The sequence below is a fragment of the Panulirus ornatus genome, chromosome 6, assembly GCF_036320965.1.
Source record: "Panulirus ornatus isolate Po-2019 chromosome 6, ASM3632096v1, whole genome shotgun sequence".
NCBI lineage: Eukaryota > Metazoa > Arthropoda > Malacostraca > Decapoda > Palinuridae > Panulirus > Panulirus ornatus.
The window spans coordinates 55,103,252-55,119,507 of record NC_092229.1 but is presented as its reverse complement, the minus strand read 5'-3'; the positions used below and the strand labels follow the sequence as shown (position 1 = coordinate 55,119,507).

General features: G+C 40.0%; 1 protein-coding gene across 1 annotated transcript in view; it reads left to right on the top strand.

Moving 5' to 3' along the window:
- Positions 1–16,256, top strand: part of Myo81F (Myosin 81F) — a 387,373-nt gene that overhangs the window by 146,915 nt on the left and 224,202 nt on the right. The window contains exons 17-20 of the mRNA XM_071662293.1: positions 1,279–1,314; positions 1,975–2,200; positions 6,518–6,748; positions 13,489–13,609. Coding sequence (XP_071518394.1) covers positions 1,279–1,314; positions 1,975–2,200; positions 6,518–6,748; positions 13,489–13,609 — 614 coding nt within the window. The remainder of the gene's footprint in view (positions 1–1,278; positions 1,315–1,974; positions 2,201–6,517; positions 6,749–13,488; positions 13,610–16,256) is intronic.

The window sequence follows — 16,256 nt, the reverse complement described above, 5'->3', positions numbered from 1 at the left end:
AACAGTTATGCCTAATCTTTTAAGTGCAGTCATGAGGTTATAGTGGACTTTGGTAACATATGATACTAGAAGAGCTAGAATATTCAGTAAGATACTGTCTAGTGAAATTTATGTTCCAGTTGCACATGTAGTTTGGAGCCTCTGTTTTGAAGATGGACTATTATGTTTAGGCTGAGAGATGTGGTAGTCATAGTGATGTAGTTTACGTTGTTTTGAAGTTAACAACATTCAGCTGGACAGGAGTACATGTAAACTATATTGGTAAACTGCAGTGGGTTAGTCCTTCGTGCAAGGTTGTTTTTTATAATGTAAGTGACTTGTTTCTTTGTTCTTGTTATACATGATGATCATGCAGTATTTATTTCCTCTGTAATTTGTTAGGCTTTCAAGCATTGAAAGAAGGAAATATGTGGAATGAGAGGATTTTTTTTCTAGCTGTATGCTCGTGATGTTGAAGACATTTCGCCCCTTTCTTTCTTCATATGTAAGTCTTCCAACCCTCTGGATCACAAAGGATTGATGGTAGAACATCCATAGGGCTGTGGTTTAATTTGGCAGCCAGATTTCACACAAATGTTTGGGAGGCATTTTATCTGGTCACTCACTAATTATCATCCTGAGGAAGATTTACATCATGGTTATGTTGGTTTCACAGTCATGCACCAAAAAGCATTGCATGGACAAACTCTTCTCATTTCTTGTAGTTTTATGCTTAGTTGGATTTCCTATTTATTTTTCAATTGAGTAAGGTCTGTATATATGCTGTCAAAATTATGAAATGTACCAAATCAAGAACCAAAAATATTATTTGAGTTTTATCTAATATTCACCAGACTTCTATTCATGATTGCTCTTGGATATGATTTTCCCTTGATAACCAGATTGATGGTGTCCTTGGTGAACTACTAACAGCCATGCCTGCTTTACTATGCTTTTTTCCTCCATTTCATTGCCTGCCTGTTTCTTGGTTCCAGCAGTTGGTAAAACTCATCTCTGGGGAATAACTTCATCAGCTTTTTCATAATTTTTCTATAAAAGGCATTTGTCATTAGATTCTCTTGTTTTTAATGCCTGAATATCAAGCAAAAGGTGATTATCAAATATACGGATTTAGATTAAAAAATTTGATGTCAAACAGGCATTATTTACTACTGTGAATGAGTATATTGTTTCTGTGTACTTTAAAAAGTTTCATTAAGTTTTTCAACAATATAGTGTAGATTTTTACTGATTACTTGCAATGTCTTTGCTTGATATGCTTTGTGCTTCTCTTTCAAGCCAACAGTATGATGGTCTTGCGGCAGTGGGTGAAGGGTGAGTATGCTCATGGTTTATTGGATTGGTCTAATTGTGTTGATACTCAGATACAGTAAGATACATAGCATTTTTATTTTGCATCAGCAAATTGCTATTTACTCGGAGCTGGTCACTCCATAATGAAAAATTTTAAAAGATCACTTCTGTGTGGGAAATTACCACTGGCCACTCCATTTTCCATAGTTTAACAGACTGACTCTCTCTTATATAGGAAATGACCACTTACTTTTAAGTGGAAATGGCAATACTTGATTGAGCCTTTGATTTAAAATTGTCATATTCTGTAGATTTATTTTGGTAATTGAAATGATTTTTCTTAGAAACCTTTTTCTGTCTTTAAATTTGCTTAGTATCAGCTTACTTTTCACTTTCAGCTGGCACCTTCTTCCTGATAAGGATTTTGTTATGAATGGTATTTGGGGTTGGTTGCATAAGATAATCCTCACCTTTGCTCTTTTGAATAGTGGCTAAGAATGTCTAAATTTATGTGTAATCATGAATAAGACTTCTCAGTACTTTAATGAGAATTCATTCAGAGATTGACTGATCATTTAAATTTGCTTGGTATGTTGATTTATGGTTATTTTGAGTATACCTTTTTCAGTGTCAGTTAATATGTAAGAAAGATTTTTCAACTCTGTAATTATCAAATCCTAGGAAAGTGGAGGAAGAGTTAGCCACACTCTCCAACATGGCTGAAACTGTCAATAACAGGCTAGCAACATCAGGCCCCACAAATCCAGATGATGCCTCTCAAGGATCAGGAGAAGGGGTTGACCTTGACAATTTGTTCTCTTTCCTGTCTAACATGGAATCAGAGAGACATGTGCTAGATGAAATTTCCCGACAGATGGATGAATTGGCTGACAATGTTGAAGAGGAGGTAAGTTTGATGTTATTTCAGTTGATCATTTTTAAGTAGTACTCTTCAGTCTTGCTTGGTATCTCCACACCCAAGCCTCACCTTTTGAGCTCACATACTTTCACCACCCTCTTCCCTTCCATGTCAGTGAGTACTTCAGCAATATTGTTGCAATGGATTGAGCATTACTGGTGGGATATTTGAAGACATGAGTGGGTGATGTGACAGTTGAGAGTGTATCTGGGGGGCATGGGGTACCCACTGTAAATGGAAGTGGTGAACAGCTTGTTGAGTTTTGTGTTTAAAAAGGATTTGTGACTGGGCATACCAGATGAAAAAAAGGTACATATGTAGGTAAGTGGCACTGGGGGTCAATAGACATTACTAGATTACTTTATGTTCTAAAAGGCACACTAAAAGAGATACTGTTGGATGTGTATGTGCTTAGAAGGGTAGCTGGTGGAACTTCTGGTCTTTTCTTGGTAGAGGCTGACAGGAAAGTCTGTAGTGAGTTTGGGAAGAGGAATGGAATTGAAAGTTTGAAGTGACTTCAGGAAAAGAGGAATGGAATTAAAGATAATTGATGGATAGAGAGATCTTCATTCCACATTCTATTTCAGATCTCATATTCTAGTGTCATGCTTCATATATATAGCTTTCTGGTAGATTCTTACTTTATTTGCATACACATGGGTAGTTTTATCTGATTATCTCAACACTTGCAAACCCGCAGACTTTAAGCAAGACTCCCACACTTCGGTAATATCCCAGATATTCCCTTCTTTATTCTTACCTCCTTGCTGAACATGACACAAAATAGATTTGAACATTCTTTCTCTGACCATTTAGCTGGGCAACACATCCTGGCACCTCTTTTTCATACACAGTCACCTTGGATGAAATGACATTCATGCTTTCTTAGTTTTTGTTTCTTTAGATCTTTTGCAAACATTATTTGTTTCTTACAGTATGTAATATATATAATGAAAACCATAAACTTGTAGTACATTTCATATAATATAACTTAAATGAAAGATTCAGACTATGTAATAAGCAAAGGTCTCAGTACAGAACATCCATTCACTTATAATATTACTGTGTGGGAGGTGTTTAGGGAAGAGAATATTGTGCCACGTGGAAGTTGGAAGGTGTATAGGTGAGAAAGGTAATGAGTGGTGGTTGAGGAAGTTAAGTTGCTAGTGAAAGAGAAAAGAAAGTTGCATGGGTATTATATGTAGGGAAGGAGTATAAGTGATTGGGAAATGTACAAGAGAAAGCAGCAGGTCAAAACAAAAATACAGGCAGGTGAAAGTTGGGTTGAGCAAGTATCAGCAAACCTTAGGAAAGGTAAGAGAATGATTCAGACAGAGGTTCAATAGTGTGAGGAAAACTACAAAACAAATTAGATCATTGGTGAAGGGTGCAAATGAGGAAGTGATAACAGGCAGAAATGAACTAGAGAGGAAATGGAGTAAATATTTTGAAGGGTTGTTAAATGCATCTGATGATAAGATGACAGATGTGGGATGTTTTGAACACAGATATGTTAAGTGAGAGAGTTATGGAAAGAGGTTTAGTGAAAAGAGAAATGGTGAAAGCCCTCTGTAATATGAAATGTGGCAAAGCTGATGGATTGGATGAAATTGCTGAAAAGGGTTGACTGTGTTCTGTTGTTGATTGTTAAGGTAGGATTTTCAGTGTATGTGAGTCTCATAGTGAGATGCTTGAGATTGTTGGAATGCCTGTATAGTGTCATTGTATAAAGGCAAGGGGAGCACAAGTGAATATTCAGATTACAGAGGTATAAGTTTGTGGAATGTAAAGGGGTAGCTGGTAAGATGTATGGGAAAGTAGTGATTGCAAAGTTTATGGCATGCAGAGTTTCAGATTGGGATGGAACATTGTTGATGCAGGAGTGATAGGTGAAGTGTGGATCAGATGTTTGCTTCAAAGAATGTTTGCAAGAAATACTTAGAGAACCAGAAGGACTTGTAGGTGGCATTTATGGACCTCTAGAAAGCAAATGATGGGGTTGATAGAGATGCTCTGTGGAAGATGTTGCATATGTATGGTGTGGGAGGAAAGCTGCTGGAAACATTTAGGTTTTTATCAAGAAGGTAAGGCATGTGTGTGAGTTGGAGTAGACTTGGGTGAGTGATTCCAGGTGAAGGTGGGTCTCCATCAGGGATGTGTGATATCACAATAGCTGTTTAATTTGTTAATGGATGGAATGGTGAGGGAGATGAATGTAAGGGTCCTGGAGAAAGGAGGAGGCTTGCAGTCTGCTGGGGAAAGGGGGATCCTAGGAGGGAAGTCAATTTTTGTTTGCTGATGGTACAGTTTCTTTGACAGATTTGAGTGAGATATTGAAGAAGCTAGTGTCTGAGTTTGGGAGAATGTGTGAAAGGAGAAAGTTGAGAGCACATAAGAATAAAAGCAAGGTTATTAGGTTTAACAGTGAAGACAGACAAGTTATCTGGAATTGGATTTTGAGTGGAGGGAACTTGGAGGAAGTGAAGTGTTTTAAATACCTAGGAGTGGATAGGAGTGGATATGGCAACAAATGGAACCATAGGAGCTGAAGTGTCATAGTGTGATGAAGGGGCAAAGGACCTGAGACAGTAGGAGACAGGTGTGTTAGTAAGATGAGTATATATGAGAGAGCTGAAGAGGGTTTACTAAAATCATTTACACTTATGGAGAGGATGATTAAGAGGGTATGCATGCCAAAACTAGAGGAAACAAGGAAAAGGGGAAAGGTGAAGGGCAGGTGGAAGGATGCAGTGAAAGATGCTCCGAAGGTCTGGGGCCTCAACATGCAAAAGAGTGTAAGGTGTGCAAAGTGTAGCGTGAATTGGTATACAGGTTGCACCTCTCTAATCTGGTGCTCTGTGGGTCTGGTAACTCCCATGGTTTAACACATTTTGAATATGCTGCCATTAGTTAATGGATCTGCCACCAGGATGGCGCTGTTAGCAGTGCTAAAGCACCAAAATCTGTTTGCACTGCAGCCGAGCTAATTAACAGTCCTGTTAATTTCTTATATTCATTTTTTTGCTCTGAATAAAAGCCAGAAAAGTTTAAAGTTTCGGAACACTTTGAAAGGTGCCAGGAGTACAGAATTAGACAGTGCACTTGTAAAGTGGTTTACACTCTGACATAATAAAGTTGTAAGCATTTTTGGGGAGGTGCTTATCGAGCAGGCCAAAGTTTTTCATAGAGAACTAAAGCTAGACTATGACTGTAAATATTTGCAAGGATAGTTACACAAGTTTAAGTGGGGAAATGGAATTTCAGCATATAGTGTGTGCAGAGAAAAGCGTAGTGCTGACATGGAAGCTTTTAGTGGAAGGTCGTATTAAAAGAATGGATAAAAACTCCAATTCTCCATTAAACAACCAACAGCAATATGTACAGGGTAAGAGAGAGTGTGCTTGCAGGCTGGCTGGCTGGGACTGACACAGCCTGGGCTGGCTCTCTTGATGGTAACAATAAAACAACAATAGTAACAAGAATCGACCAAAGCCAGCTACCAATCTATGGTCATTTGTTACACTAACTATTCGTCACAAAACCGAGACAAAGTTTGTGGATGTATTTGCACAGTTAGTGGCAGTGGAAAACCTAGCCCCAGAACAAGTGTATAATGCTAATGAATCTACCCTGTATTAGCATCGTATGTCAAGAAAAACCTTTTCCAAGATAATGAGGAGATTTTATATGAAGATACTTCTGATGTAAGCTGATGTAACAATAAAAACCTTGTTTGAAAGATTTGATGGTTGCATGTTTTCCTATTTTAACCTTTGTTCTACCTTCAATAACAGAGCAATATGTTTGTGGAATGAGCTAGCTAGACTAGGGTTTGGGAATATGTTTACATAGGGGGCTCCCTTAAGGGTCCATTTCTGTTTTCCGGCATTTTCTATGGTCTGGTAATCGCCAGGCCCAAAGGTTGCCGAATTAAAGAGGTTCAGCCTATACAGGAAACCATGTGCTGTCAATGATCTTTGATGCCTGGTTGTGGAAAAGGGGTTCTGGTGTCAGTGCATCATACATAACAGATAGAGAATGGATGTGAGTGAATTAGGCCATTTCTTCATCATTTCCTAGCATTACTTTGTGATTATGGGATTGTTTAATATATAAGAAGAAAAAAGAAATATTTTTCTATAGGTTTTTGCTCTCAGAATCTTCTCCAAAATTATCATTATGCTCTTTTGTAAACTTATAAGAAAAAAAGTGATCTTCATATCCATGAGACATTTCAACCATTTCATTTTATTAGAAAAAAAAAAAATGCACTGCTCACATAAATTAATGAAACTTTACAAACAGATTGAGGCTCTCAGCCGCACAGAAGAAATTGAAGAAACTTTATCACTGCCACCTTTACCGGATGCCATTAACATTGGACCTCCATCTACGATTGTAGAGCAGTCTTTGCCTCCTCCACCTCCATCATCATCGCCACCACCACCCCCAGCAACTGTAGAGCCAAAATCAAATCGTATGTCTCAGGAGATCATAGAAAATGGAGAAGGACCTTTGCCTCCACCACCACCACAGGTTAATATTTAGTGTTATAAAGGTTTTTTTAACTCAACCATGTAGTTTTAGAAATCAATGCTTTAATGATTACTGTGATTGTGTAATAATTATTATTGAAGATTACTTGTTAATAAGAAAATTTCATCATGGCCATTATGTGTGGGAATATAGATTGACAAACAAATACATTATTTGAGATGTATACTAAAAGGTAGACTGAATTACAAATGCGGGAGACAGCGGAAAAAAAAAAAATTAATTGAGATAAGGTAATGATAGGAAAGTTGAAGTTTGAAGATGCTTAATGAATTTGAAGCTGTAAGCCTCACACAAGCAGTCTTTTTAGGTTGATGACTAACTTGGCTTGTCACAGTTGTGTGTGGTACTTTACTTCAGTCATTGATGATACTCATTTATTAGTTAATCAAAGAAAAGAAGATCTTCCTAGTGAGTTTGTTGTATTTGTGTGTGGTACTTTACTCCAGAGTTGGTAGTTATTTGTTAGTTAGTCAAAGAAAGGATGATTGTCTAAGTGAGTTTGTCACAGTTGTGTGTGGTACTCCAATCAGAGTTGGTACTTGTTTATTATTTGATCAAAGAAAGTGATCTTCTTAGTGAGCTTGTCACAGTTGTATGAGGTACTTCACTGCAGACGAAGAAAGACACATATATTTACATAAACGCACATACACATACAGTTACATACTATTATTTTTTATTTATTTATTTTGCCTTGTCGCTGTCTCCTGTGTTTGCGAGGTAGCGCAAGGAAACAGACGAAAGAAATGGCCCAACCCACCCCCATACACCTGTATATACATACACGTCCACACACGCAAATATGAATACCTATACATCTCAATGTACACAATATATATACACACACAGACATATACATATATACACATGTACATAATTCATACTGTCTGCATTTATTTATTCCCATCGCCACCTCGCCACACATGGAATAACATCCCCCTCCCCCCTCATGTGCGCGAGGTAGCGCTAGGAAAAGACAACAAAGGCCCCATTCGTTCACACTCAGTCTCTAGCTGTCATGTAATAATGCCCGAAACCACAGCTCCCTTTCCACATCCATGCCCCACAGAACTTTCCATGGTTTACCCTAGACGTTTCACATGCTCTGATTTAATCCATTGACAGCACGTCGACCCCGGTATACCACATCGATCCAATTCACTCTATTCCTTGCCCGCCTTTCACCCTCCTGCATGTTCAGGCCCCGATCACTCAAAATCTTTTTCACTCCATCTTTCCACCTCCAATTTGGTCTCCCACTTCTCGTTCCCTCCACCTCCGACACATATATCCTCTTGGTCAATCTTTCCTCACTCATTCTCTCCATTTGCCCAAACCATTTCAAAACACCCTCTTCTGCTCTCTCAACCACGCTCTTTTTATTTCCACACATCTCTCTTACCCTTACATTACTTACTCGATCAAACCACCTCACACCACATATTGTCCTCAAACATCTCATATCCAGCACATCCACCCTCCTGCACACAACTCTATCCATAGCCCACACCTCGCGACCATACAACATTGTTGGAACCACTATTCCTTCAAACATACCCAATTTTGCTTTCCGAGATAATGTTCTCGACTTCCACACATTCTTCAAGGCTCCCAGGATTTTCGCCCCCTCCCCCACCCTATGATTCACTTCCGCTTCCATGGTTCCATCCGCTGCCAGATCCACTCCCAGATATCTAAAACACTTTACTTCCTCCAGTTTTTCTCCATTCAAACTTACCTCCCAGTTGACTTGACCCTCAACCCTACTGTACCTAATAACCTTGCTCTTATTCACATTTACTCTTAACTTTTTTCTTTCACACACTTTACCAAACTCAGTCACCAGCTTCTGCAGTTTCTCACATGAATCAGCCACCAGCACTGTATCATCAGCGAACAACAACTGACTCGCTTCCCAAGATCTCTCATCCCCAACAGACTTCATACTTGCCCCTCTTTCCAAAACTCTTGCATTCACCTTCCTAACAACCCCATCCATAAACAATTACATACATATATACACAAGTACTTATTCATACTTGCTCGCATTCATCCATTTCTGGTGCCACCCTACCCCGTAGGAAACAACATTGCCACCCCCTGCGTCAGCAAGGTAGTACCAGGAAACAGGTGAAGAAAGGCCACATCTCACATCCATGGACAAGTTGTCATGAGTAATGCACCAATCCCACAGCTCCCTATCCACATCCAGGCCCTACACACCTTTCCATGGTTTACCCTGGATGTTTTACATGCCGTGGTTCAGTCCATTGACAACCTTTTGACCCCAGTATACCACATCACTCCAATGCACTCTATTCCACGCATACCTTCCACCCCCCTGCATGTTCGGGCCCTGATCACTCTAAAACTTTTTCACTCCATCCTTCCATCTTCAGTTTGGTCTCCCAGTTTTCCTTGTTTCCACCACTTTGACACATATATCCATTTTGTCTACCTTTCCTCACTCATTCTGTCCATATGTCCAGACCATTTTAACACACCCTCTTCTGCTCTGTCAGCCACAGTCTTTCTCTTTCCATACATTACTCCTACCCTTTCATTACTTACACGATCAAATCACTTCACACCACATATTTCCTAAGACATTTCATTTCCAATAAATCCTTTGCTCATCCCTATCTATAGCCCATGTCTCGCAGCCACATAGTATTGTTAGAACTATTATTCCTTCAAACATACTTGTTTGTGCACTCCAAGATAACATTCTCTCTTTCCACTCATTCTTCGTTGCTCCCAGAACATTTGCCCCCCCCCCCCCCCCCACACACACACACACACACACACACACACACACACACACACACACACACACACACACACATATGACTCACTTCCACTTCCATGTCTCCATTTGCTGCCAAGTCCACTCCCAGATATCTAAAACACTTCACTTCATCCAATTTTTTCCCATTCACACTTACATCCCAACTAACTTGTCCCTCAACCCTGCTGAAAATGATAACCTCTCTTATTCACATTTACTCTCAACTTTCTCCTATCACACATTTTTCCAAACTCAGTCACTAAATTCTGCAGATTCTCACTTAAATCTGCCACCAGTGCTCTACCTTAGGAGAAGAACAACTGACACTTCCCAGGCCTTCACATCCCAACAGACTGCATACTCGCCCCTCTCTCCAAGACTAATGCATTTACCTCCCTCACTACTCCATCCATAAACAAATTAAAAAACCATGATGACATAACATACCCCTGCCGCAGACCAACCTTCACTAGGAACCAATCACTTTCTCCTCTTCCAACTCATACACATATCATACACCTTTGAGAAAAACTTTTCACTGCTTCTTGCAGCTTACCTCCCACACCCAATAATCTTAAGACCTTCCATAATGGATCTCTATTAGCCTTTCATATGCCTTCTCCAGATCCATAAATGCCACTTACGAATCCACCTGTTTTTCTTAGTATGTCTCAAATACACATTCTTCAAAGCAGACACCTGACTCACACATCATCTGCCACTTCTGAAACTGCACTGCTGCTCCCCAATCTGATGCTCTGTACATACTTCAACCTGTCAGTCAATACCTTCCCATACAGTTTGCCAGATATACTTAACAAACTTTTGCCTTTGTAGATTGAAGACTCTTTTTTCCCTTTGCCTTTACAGTTGCACTATATGTGTATTCTGCCAATCCTCAGGCACTTCACCATGATCCATATATACAGTGAATATCCTTACCAATCAATCAACAACACAGTTACCCCCTTTCTTAATGATTTCAACTGCAATAATATCCACTCTGCTGCCTTGCTACATTTCATCCTCTCAAGGCCTTCACCACCTCTTTTCTCTTCACCATACCACTCTCCAGGACTTTCTCACTTCGCATACCACGCTGACCAAAACTCCCTACATTTGCCACTCGTCATCAAATATATTTGATAATCCTTCAAAATACTCACTTCTTCTCCTCACATCATCACTATCTCCATCACTACCTGTTATCACTTTCCCTTTTGCCCCCTTCAGTGATGTTCCCATTTGTTCTCTTGTATGAACATTTCTTACCTCCTGCGAAAACATCTTTTTATTCTCCCTAAAGTTTAGTGATACTCTATCATCCTCTTGCCTTCTTGCTGCTTTCTTTTATACATCTCCCAATCACTTGCACTCTTTCCTTGTGAATACTGCCCAAACACATCTCAGCTCTTTCACTGGCAACTTTATTTCTTCAGCCTACCACTCAGTACCCTTTCTAATTTGCCCACCTCCCATCTTTTTCATGCTACATGCATCTATTGCACATGCCATCATAGCTTCCCTAAATATCTTCCATTCCTCACCTCCTCCCTTTACTTCATTTGCTCTCACCTTTTACCATCCTACACTCAATCTTTCCTGGTATTTCTTCACACAAGTTTCCTTTCCAAGCTTACGAGCTCTTACCACTCTCTTCTCTCCGACATTGTCTACCCTTTTGAAAGTGTCTACAGATCTTCACCCTCACCTCCACAAGATAATGATCAGACATCCCACTAGCTGCCCCTCTCAGCACATTTACATCCAGAAGTCTTTCTTGTACATGCCAACAAATTAATATGTAATCTAATAATGCCTGTTGGCCATCTCTCCTACTCACATATGTATGCTTGTGTATATCTCTCTTAAACCAGGTATTCCCAATCAACAATCTTTTTTCAGTATACAACTACAAGCTGTTCACCATTTCCATTCTTAACAGTGAATACCCCATGTGCACTAATTATACCCTCAGCTGCCACTTTACTTACCTTAGCATTATATCACCCATCACTAATACCTGGTCTCATGCACCAAAACTGCTGACACATTCACTCAGCTGCTCCTAAAACACCTGCTTCTCAAGATCTTTTGTCTCATGGTCAGGTACATAAGCACCAATAATCACCTATCTCTCTCCATCCACTTTCAGTTTTTACCCACATAAGTCTAGAATTTACTTTCTCACACTGTCACACAAGTCCTGCTTTAAGAGTACTACTACTCCTTCCTTAGCTCTTGCTCTCTCACCAACCCCTAACTGTACTCTGAAGACATTTCCAAATCATTCTTCCCCTTTTACCTTTGAGTTCATTTCACTCAGAGCCAGAACATCCAGGTTTCTTTCCTCAAACGTACTACTTATCTCTACTCTCTTCTTGTCTTGGTTACATTCACACACACATTCAGACACCCCAGTCTGAGCTTTTGAGTAGGATGAGCACTCCTTGCTTGGTTTCTTTCAGAAGTTATGAAAGTGAAACTGTAAACATATAATAATCTGCTGTGATAAAGGTATTTTCTATAATTGTGTGGATGGCCATTTCCAAAAAGCCCTAAGTACATCAGATAGGGACTCCTGTGTACATTGATACCTGTATATATAGTATTATCATCAACATCATGCAGTCCTTGGAACCCTTTATAGAGCTTTTGCAACTTCAAGGATGTACTTAAACGGGAGCAGGGTAAGATTGGGTTTCTCTTAGGTAAGAAGGTCCTTGATGATGCATAGCATTTTTTCTGTCTGCTGCTGATGATTTCTTGATTGTGGCTATACCATGTGCATATTAAGGCATGAAATTAGCAGGATACTTATAACACACGGCAGAACTAAAAACTATATGAAACAGAGCACTCAGAACAGTCACTGGCTTTTTAACAATCACAGACTCCCATCCATTATCTACACAATGAAATCAAAGTTCTTGTCAAGTCCAACCTCAGCATGCTTGGTACCTAATTTTTTGCAACAGAACTAGAACCCTTCCACCCAAACCACCTCACAATCAACCATCAATCCTCTTTCAGAAGCAAGAAGCTCATCCAAGTTCACTTCAGCATCTTAACTTACAAATCCCCCTTCCACCAACAAAGACAAAATTGACAAAATACATTCACACCAGTGACTTGACAAACACTGAACGGCTGCTTTCCCCAATCAAATCTAATCTTTACCCCAACAGACACATACCCATCTAAAATTACATTATCCGGACACACACACTTGCTCACTTACATTCTGGACACCACCCATCTATCCAGTTTTACAAAATTTCATTCAGTGTACCATAAGATCTCTCTTGCTAAAATGCATTTTCCTCATGGAAGACACTGAACACCTACTCTGTTTTCCTACACTCACCTTTCAAATTTGCTTATTGGTATGTACCTGGAGTGTTATTTGATAAAGTGATGACCAGTGTGCCATTTGATTAAGCTGCTGTAAATTCAGCTCATCACAAGTATACAAAATCACTTGTGAAACAAATTATTCACTTTTGAGCAAGTATAGACATGGACTGAAGATGCAAGTTCCCATTTCACCCAACTATATATTTTCTTCACCATTGACACTATCCAGTTTTGGCTGAAATAAAGTTGATTGGTGTGAAATTGCTGCCATGTAGTAAGGGCTGAGGAAGCAAGAAATAATGTGTGTACAATTTTTCTTATGAATTAACAACTAGTAGTTATTTGTGGCAGTTATTGTATTTTCACTGGCTAGGTTAACCATCAGATTATGTGGTATAAAGTTATATCCAGATGAAGCACAGATATTAATCTACCTTAATCTCATCCTATTTTAGGATGTCCTTTTAGCACTGTCTTAATCAAAGTGATCCATGCAAATGTTTAGGAAAATTTAATGCTTTGATAGAGAGTGGAGTAGTGATGCGTAGTGAAATTATTTTTATTGCCTATACAGATAAATGGATTCCATGAAGAAGAGAAGCCTAAGGAACCAATATACGAAACTATTCCAGCAGGACTATCAGGGTCTCAAGCTCGCCGTGAACCTAATTATGTCTCTGGTCCACCACCACAAGGTTTGATATGAAGATGAATTAAATTTATGGATAATCATTGACTGTTTATCTGTCTGTTTGTAGGGCCTTGATAGTCCCTAGGTTGAAAACCTTCCATATGTTGCATGTAAAGTCACATTGTTTAAGCCAACCTATTATATATCTATTATACATAATCACTGTTTCCCATGTTAGCGAGGTGAGGTGCCTGAGGACTGGCAGAATGCTTGCATAGTGCCATTGTACAAAGGCAAAGGGGATAAAAGTGAGTGCTCAAATTACAGGGGTGTAAGTTTGTTGAGTATTCCTGGTAAATTATATGGGAGGGTATTGATTTAGAGGGTGAAGGCACGTACAGAGCATCAGATTGGGGAAGAGCAGTTTGGTTTCAGAAGTAGTAGAGGATGTATGGATCAGGTGTTTGCTTTGAAAAATGTATGTGAGAAATACTTAGAAAAGCAAATGGATTTGTATGTTGCATTTATGAATCTGGAGAAGGCATATGATAGAGATGCTTTGTGGAAGGTATTAAGAATATATGGTGTGGGAGGTAAGTTGTTAGAAGCAGTGAAAAGTTTTTATTGAGGATGTAAGGCATGTGTATGTGTAGGAAGAGAGGAAAGTGATTGGTTCTCAGTGAATGTTGGTTTGTGGCAGGGGTGCGTGATGTCTCCATGGTTGTTTAATTTGTTGATGGATGGGGTTGTTAGGGAGGTGAATGCAAGAGTTTTGGAAACAGGGGCAAGTATGGAGTCTCTTGTGGATGAGAGAGCTTGGGAAGTGAGTCAGTTGTTGTTTGCTGATGATACAGCGCTGGTGACTGATTCAGGTGAGAAACTGCAGAAGCTGGTGACTGAGTTTGGTAAAGTGTGTGAAAGAAGAAAGCTGAGAGTAAATGTGAATAAGAGCAAGGTTATTAGGTACAGTAGGGTTGAGGGACAAGTCAACTGGGAGGTAAGTTTGAGTGGAGAAAAACTGGAGGAAGTGAAGTGTTTTAGATATCTGGAAGTGGATTTGGCAGCGGATGGAACCATGGAAGCGGAAGTGAATCATAGGGTGGGGGAGGGGGCAAAAGTTCTGGGAGTGTTGAAAAATGTGTGGAAGTTGAGAACGTTACCTTGGAAAGCAAAAATGGGTATGTTTGAAGGAATAGTGGTTCCAACAATGTTATATGGTTGTGAGGCGTGGGCTATAGAGTTGTGTGGAGGAGGGTGGATGTGCTGGAAATGAGATGTTTGAGGACAGTATGTGGTGTGAGGTGGTTTGATCGAGTAAGTAATGAAAGGGTAAGATAGATGTGTGGTAATAAAAAGAGTGTGGCTGAGAGAGCAGAAGAGAATGTTTTGAAATGGTTTGGTAACATGGAGAGAATGAGTGATGAAAGATTGACCAAGAGGATATATGTGTCAGAGGTGGAGGGAACAAGGAGAAATGGGAGACCAAATTGGAGGTGGAAAGATGGAGTGAAAAAGATTTTAAGTGATCAAGGCCTGAACATGCAGGAGCGTGAAAGGTGTGCAAGGAGTAGATTGAATTGGAACGATATGGTATACCGGGGTCGATGTGCTGTCAATGGATTGAACCAGGGCATGTGAATTGTTTGGGGTAAACCTTGCAAAGTTCTGTGGGGCATCAATGTGGAAAGGGAGCTGTGGTTTCAGTGCATTATACATGACAGCTAGATAGTGAATGTGAATGAATGTGGCCTTTTTGTCTTTTCCTAGCGCTACCTCGTGCACATGCGGGGGAGGGGGTTTTCATTTCATGTGTGGCAGGGTGGCGATGGGAATGAATAACGGCGGACAGTATGAATTATGTACATGTGTCTATATTTATACATCCACACACGCAAATATACATACCTATACATCTCAATGTATACATATATATACACACAGAGACATATACATATATACCCATGTACATGATTTATACTGTCTGCCTTATTCATTCCCATCACCACCCTGCCACACATGAAATAACAACCCCCTCCCCCCGCATGTGCGCGAGGTAGCGCTAGGAAAAGACAACAAAGGTCACATTCGTTCACACTCAGTCTCTAGCTGTCATGTATAATGCACTGAAACCACAGCTCCCTTTCCACTTCCAGGCCCCACAGAACTTTCCATGGTTTACCCCAGATGCTTCACATGCCCTGGTTCAATCCATTGACAGCATGTCGACCCCAGTATACCACATCGTGTCAATTCACTCTATTCCTTGCACGCCTGTCACCCTTCTGCATGTTTAGGCCCCGATCTCTCAAAATCTTTTTCACTCCATCTTTCCACCTCCAATTTGGTCTCCCACTTCTCATTCCCTCCACCTCTGACACATATATCCTCTTGGTCAATCTTTCCTCACTCATTCTCTCCATGTGACCAAACCATTTCAAAACACCCTCTTCTGCTCTCTCAACCACACTCTTTTTATTACCTCACATCTCTCTTACCCTATTATTACTTACTTGATCAAACCACCTCACACCACATATTGTCCTCCAACATCTCATTTCCAGCACGTCCACCCTCCTGCGCACAACTCTATCTATAGCCCACGCCTCGCAACCATATAACAATGTTGGAACCCCTATTCCTTCAAACATACCCATTTTTGCTTTCCGAGATAATGTTCTCGACTTCCACACATTCTTCAACGCTCCCAGAAC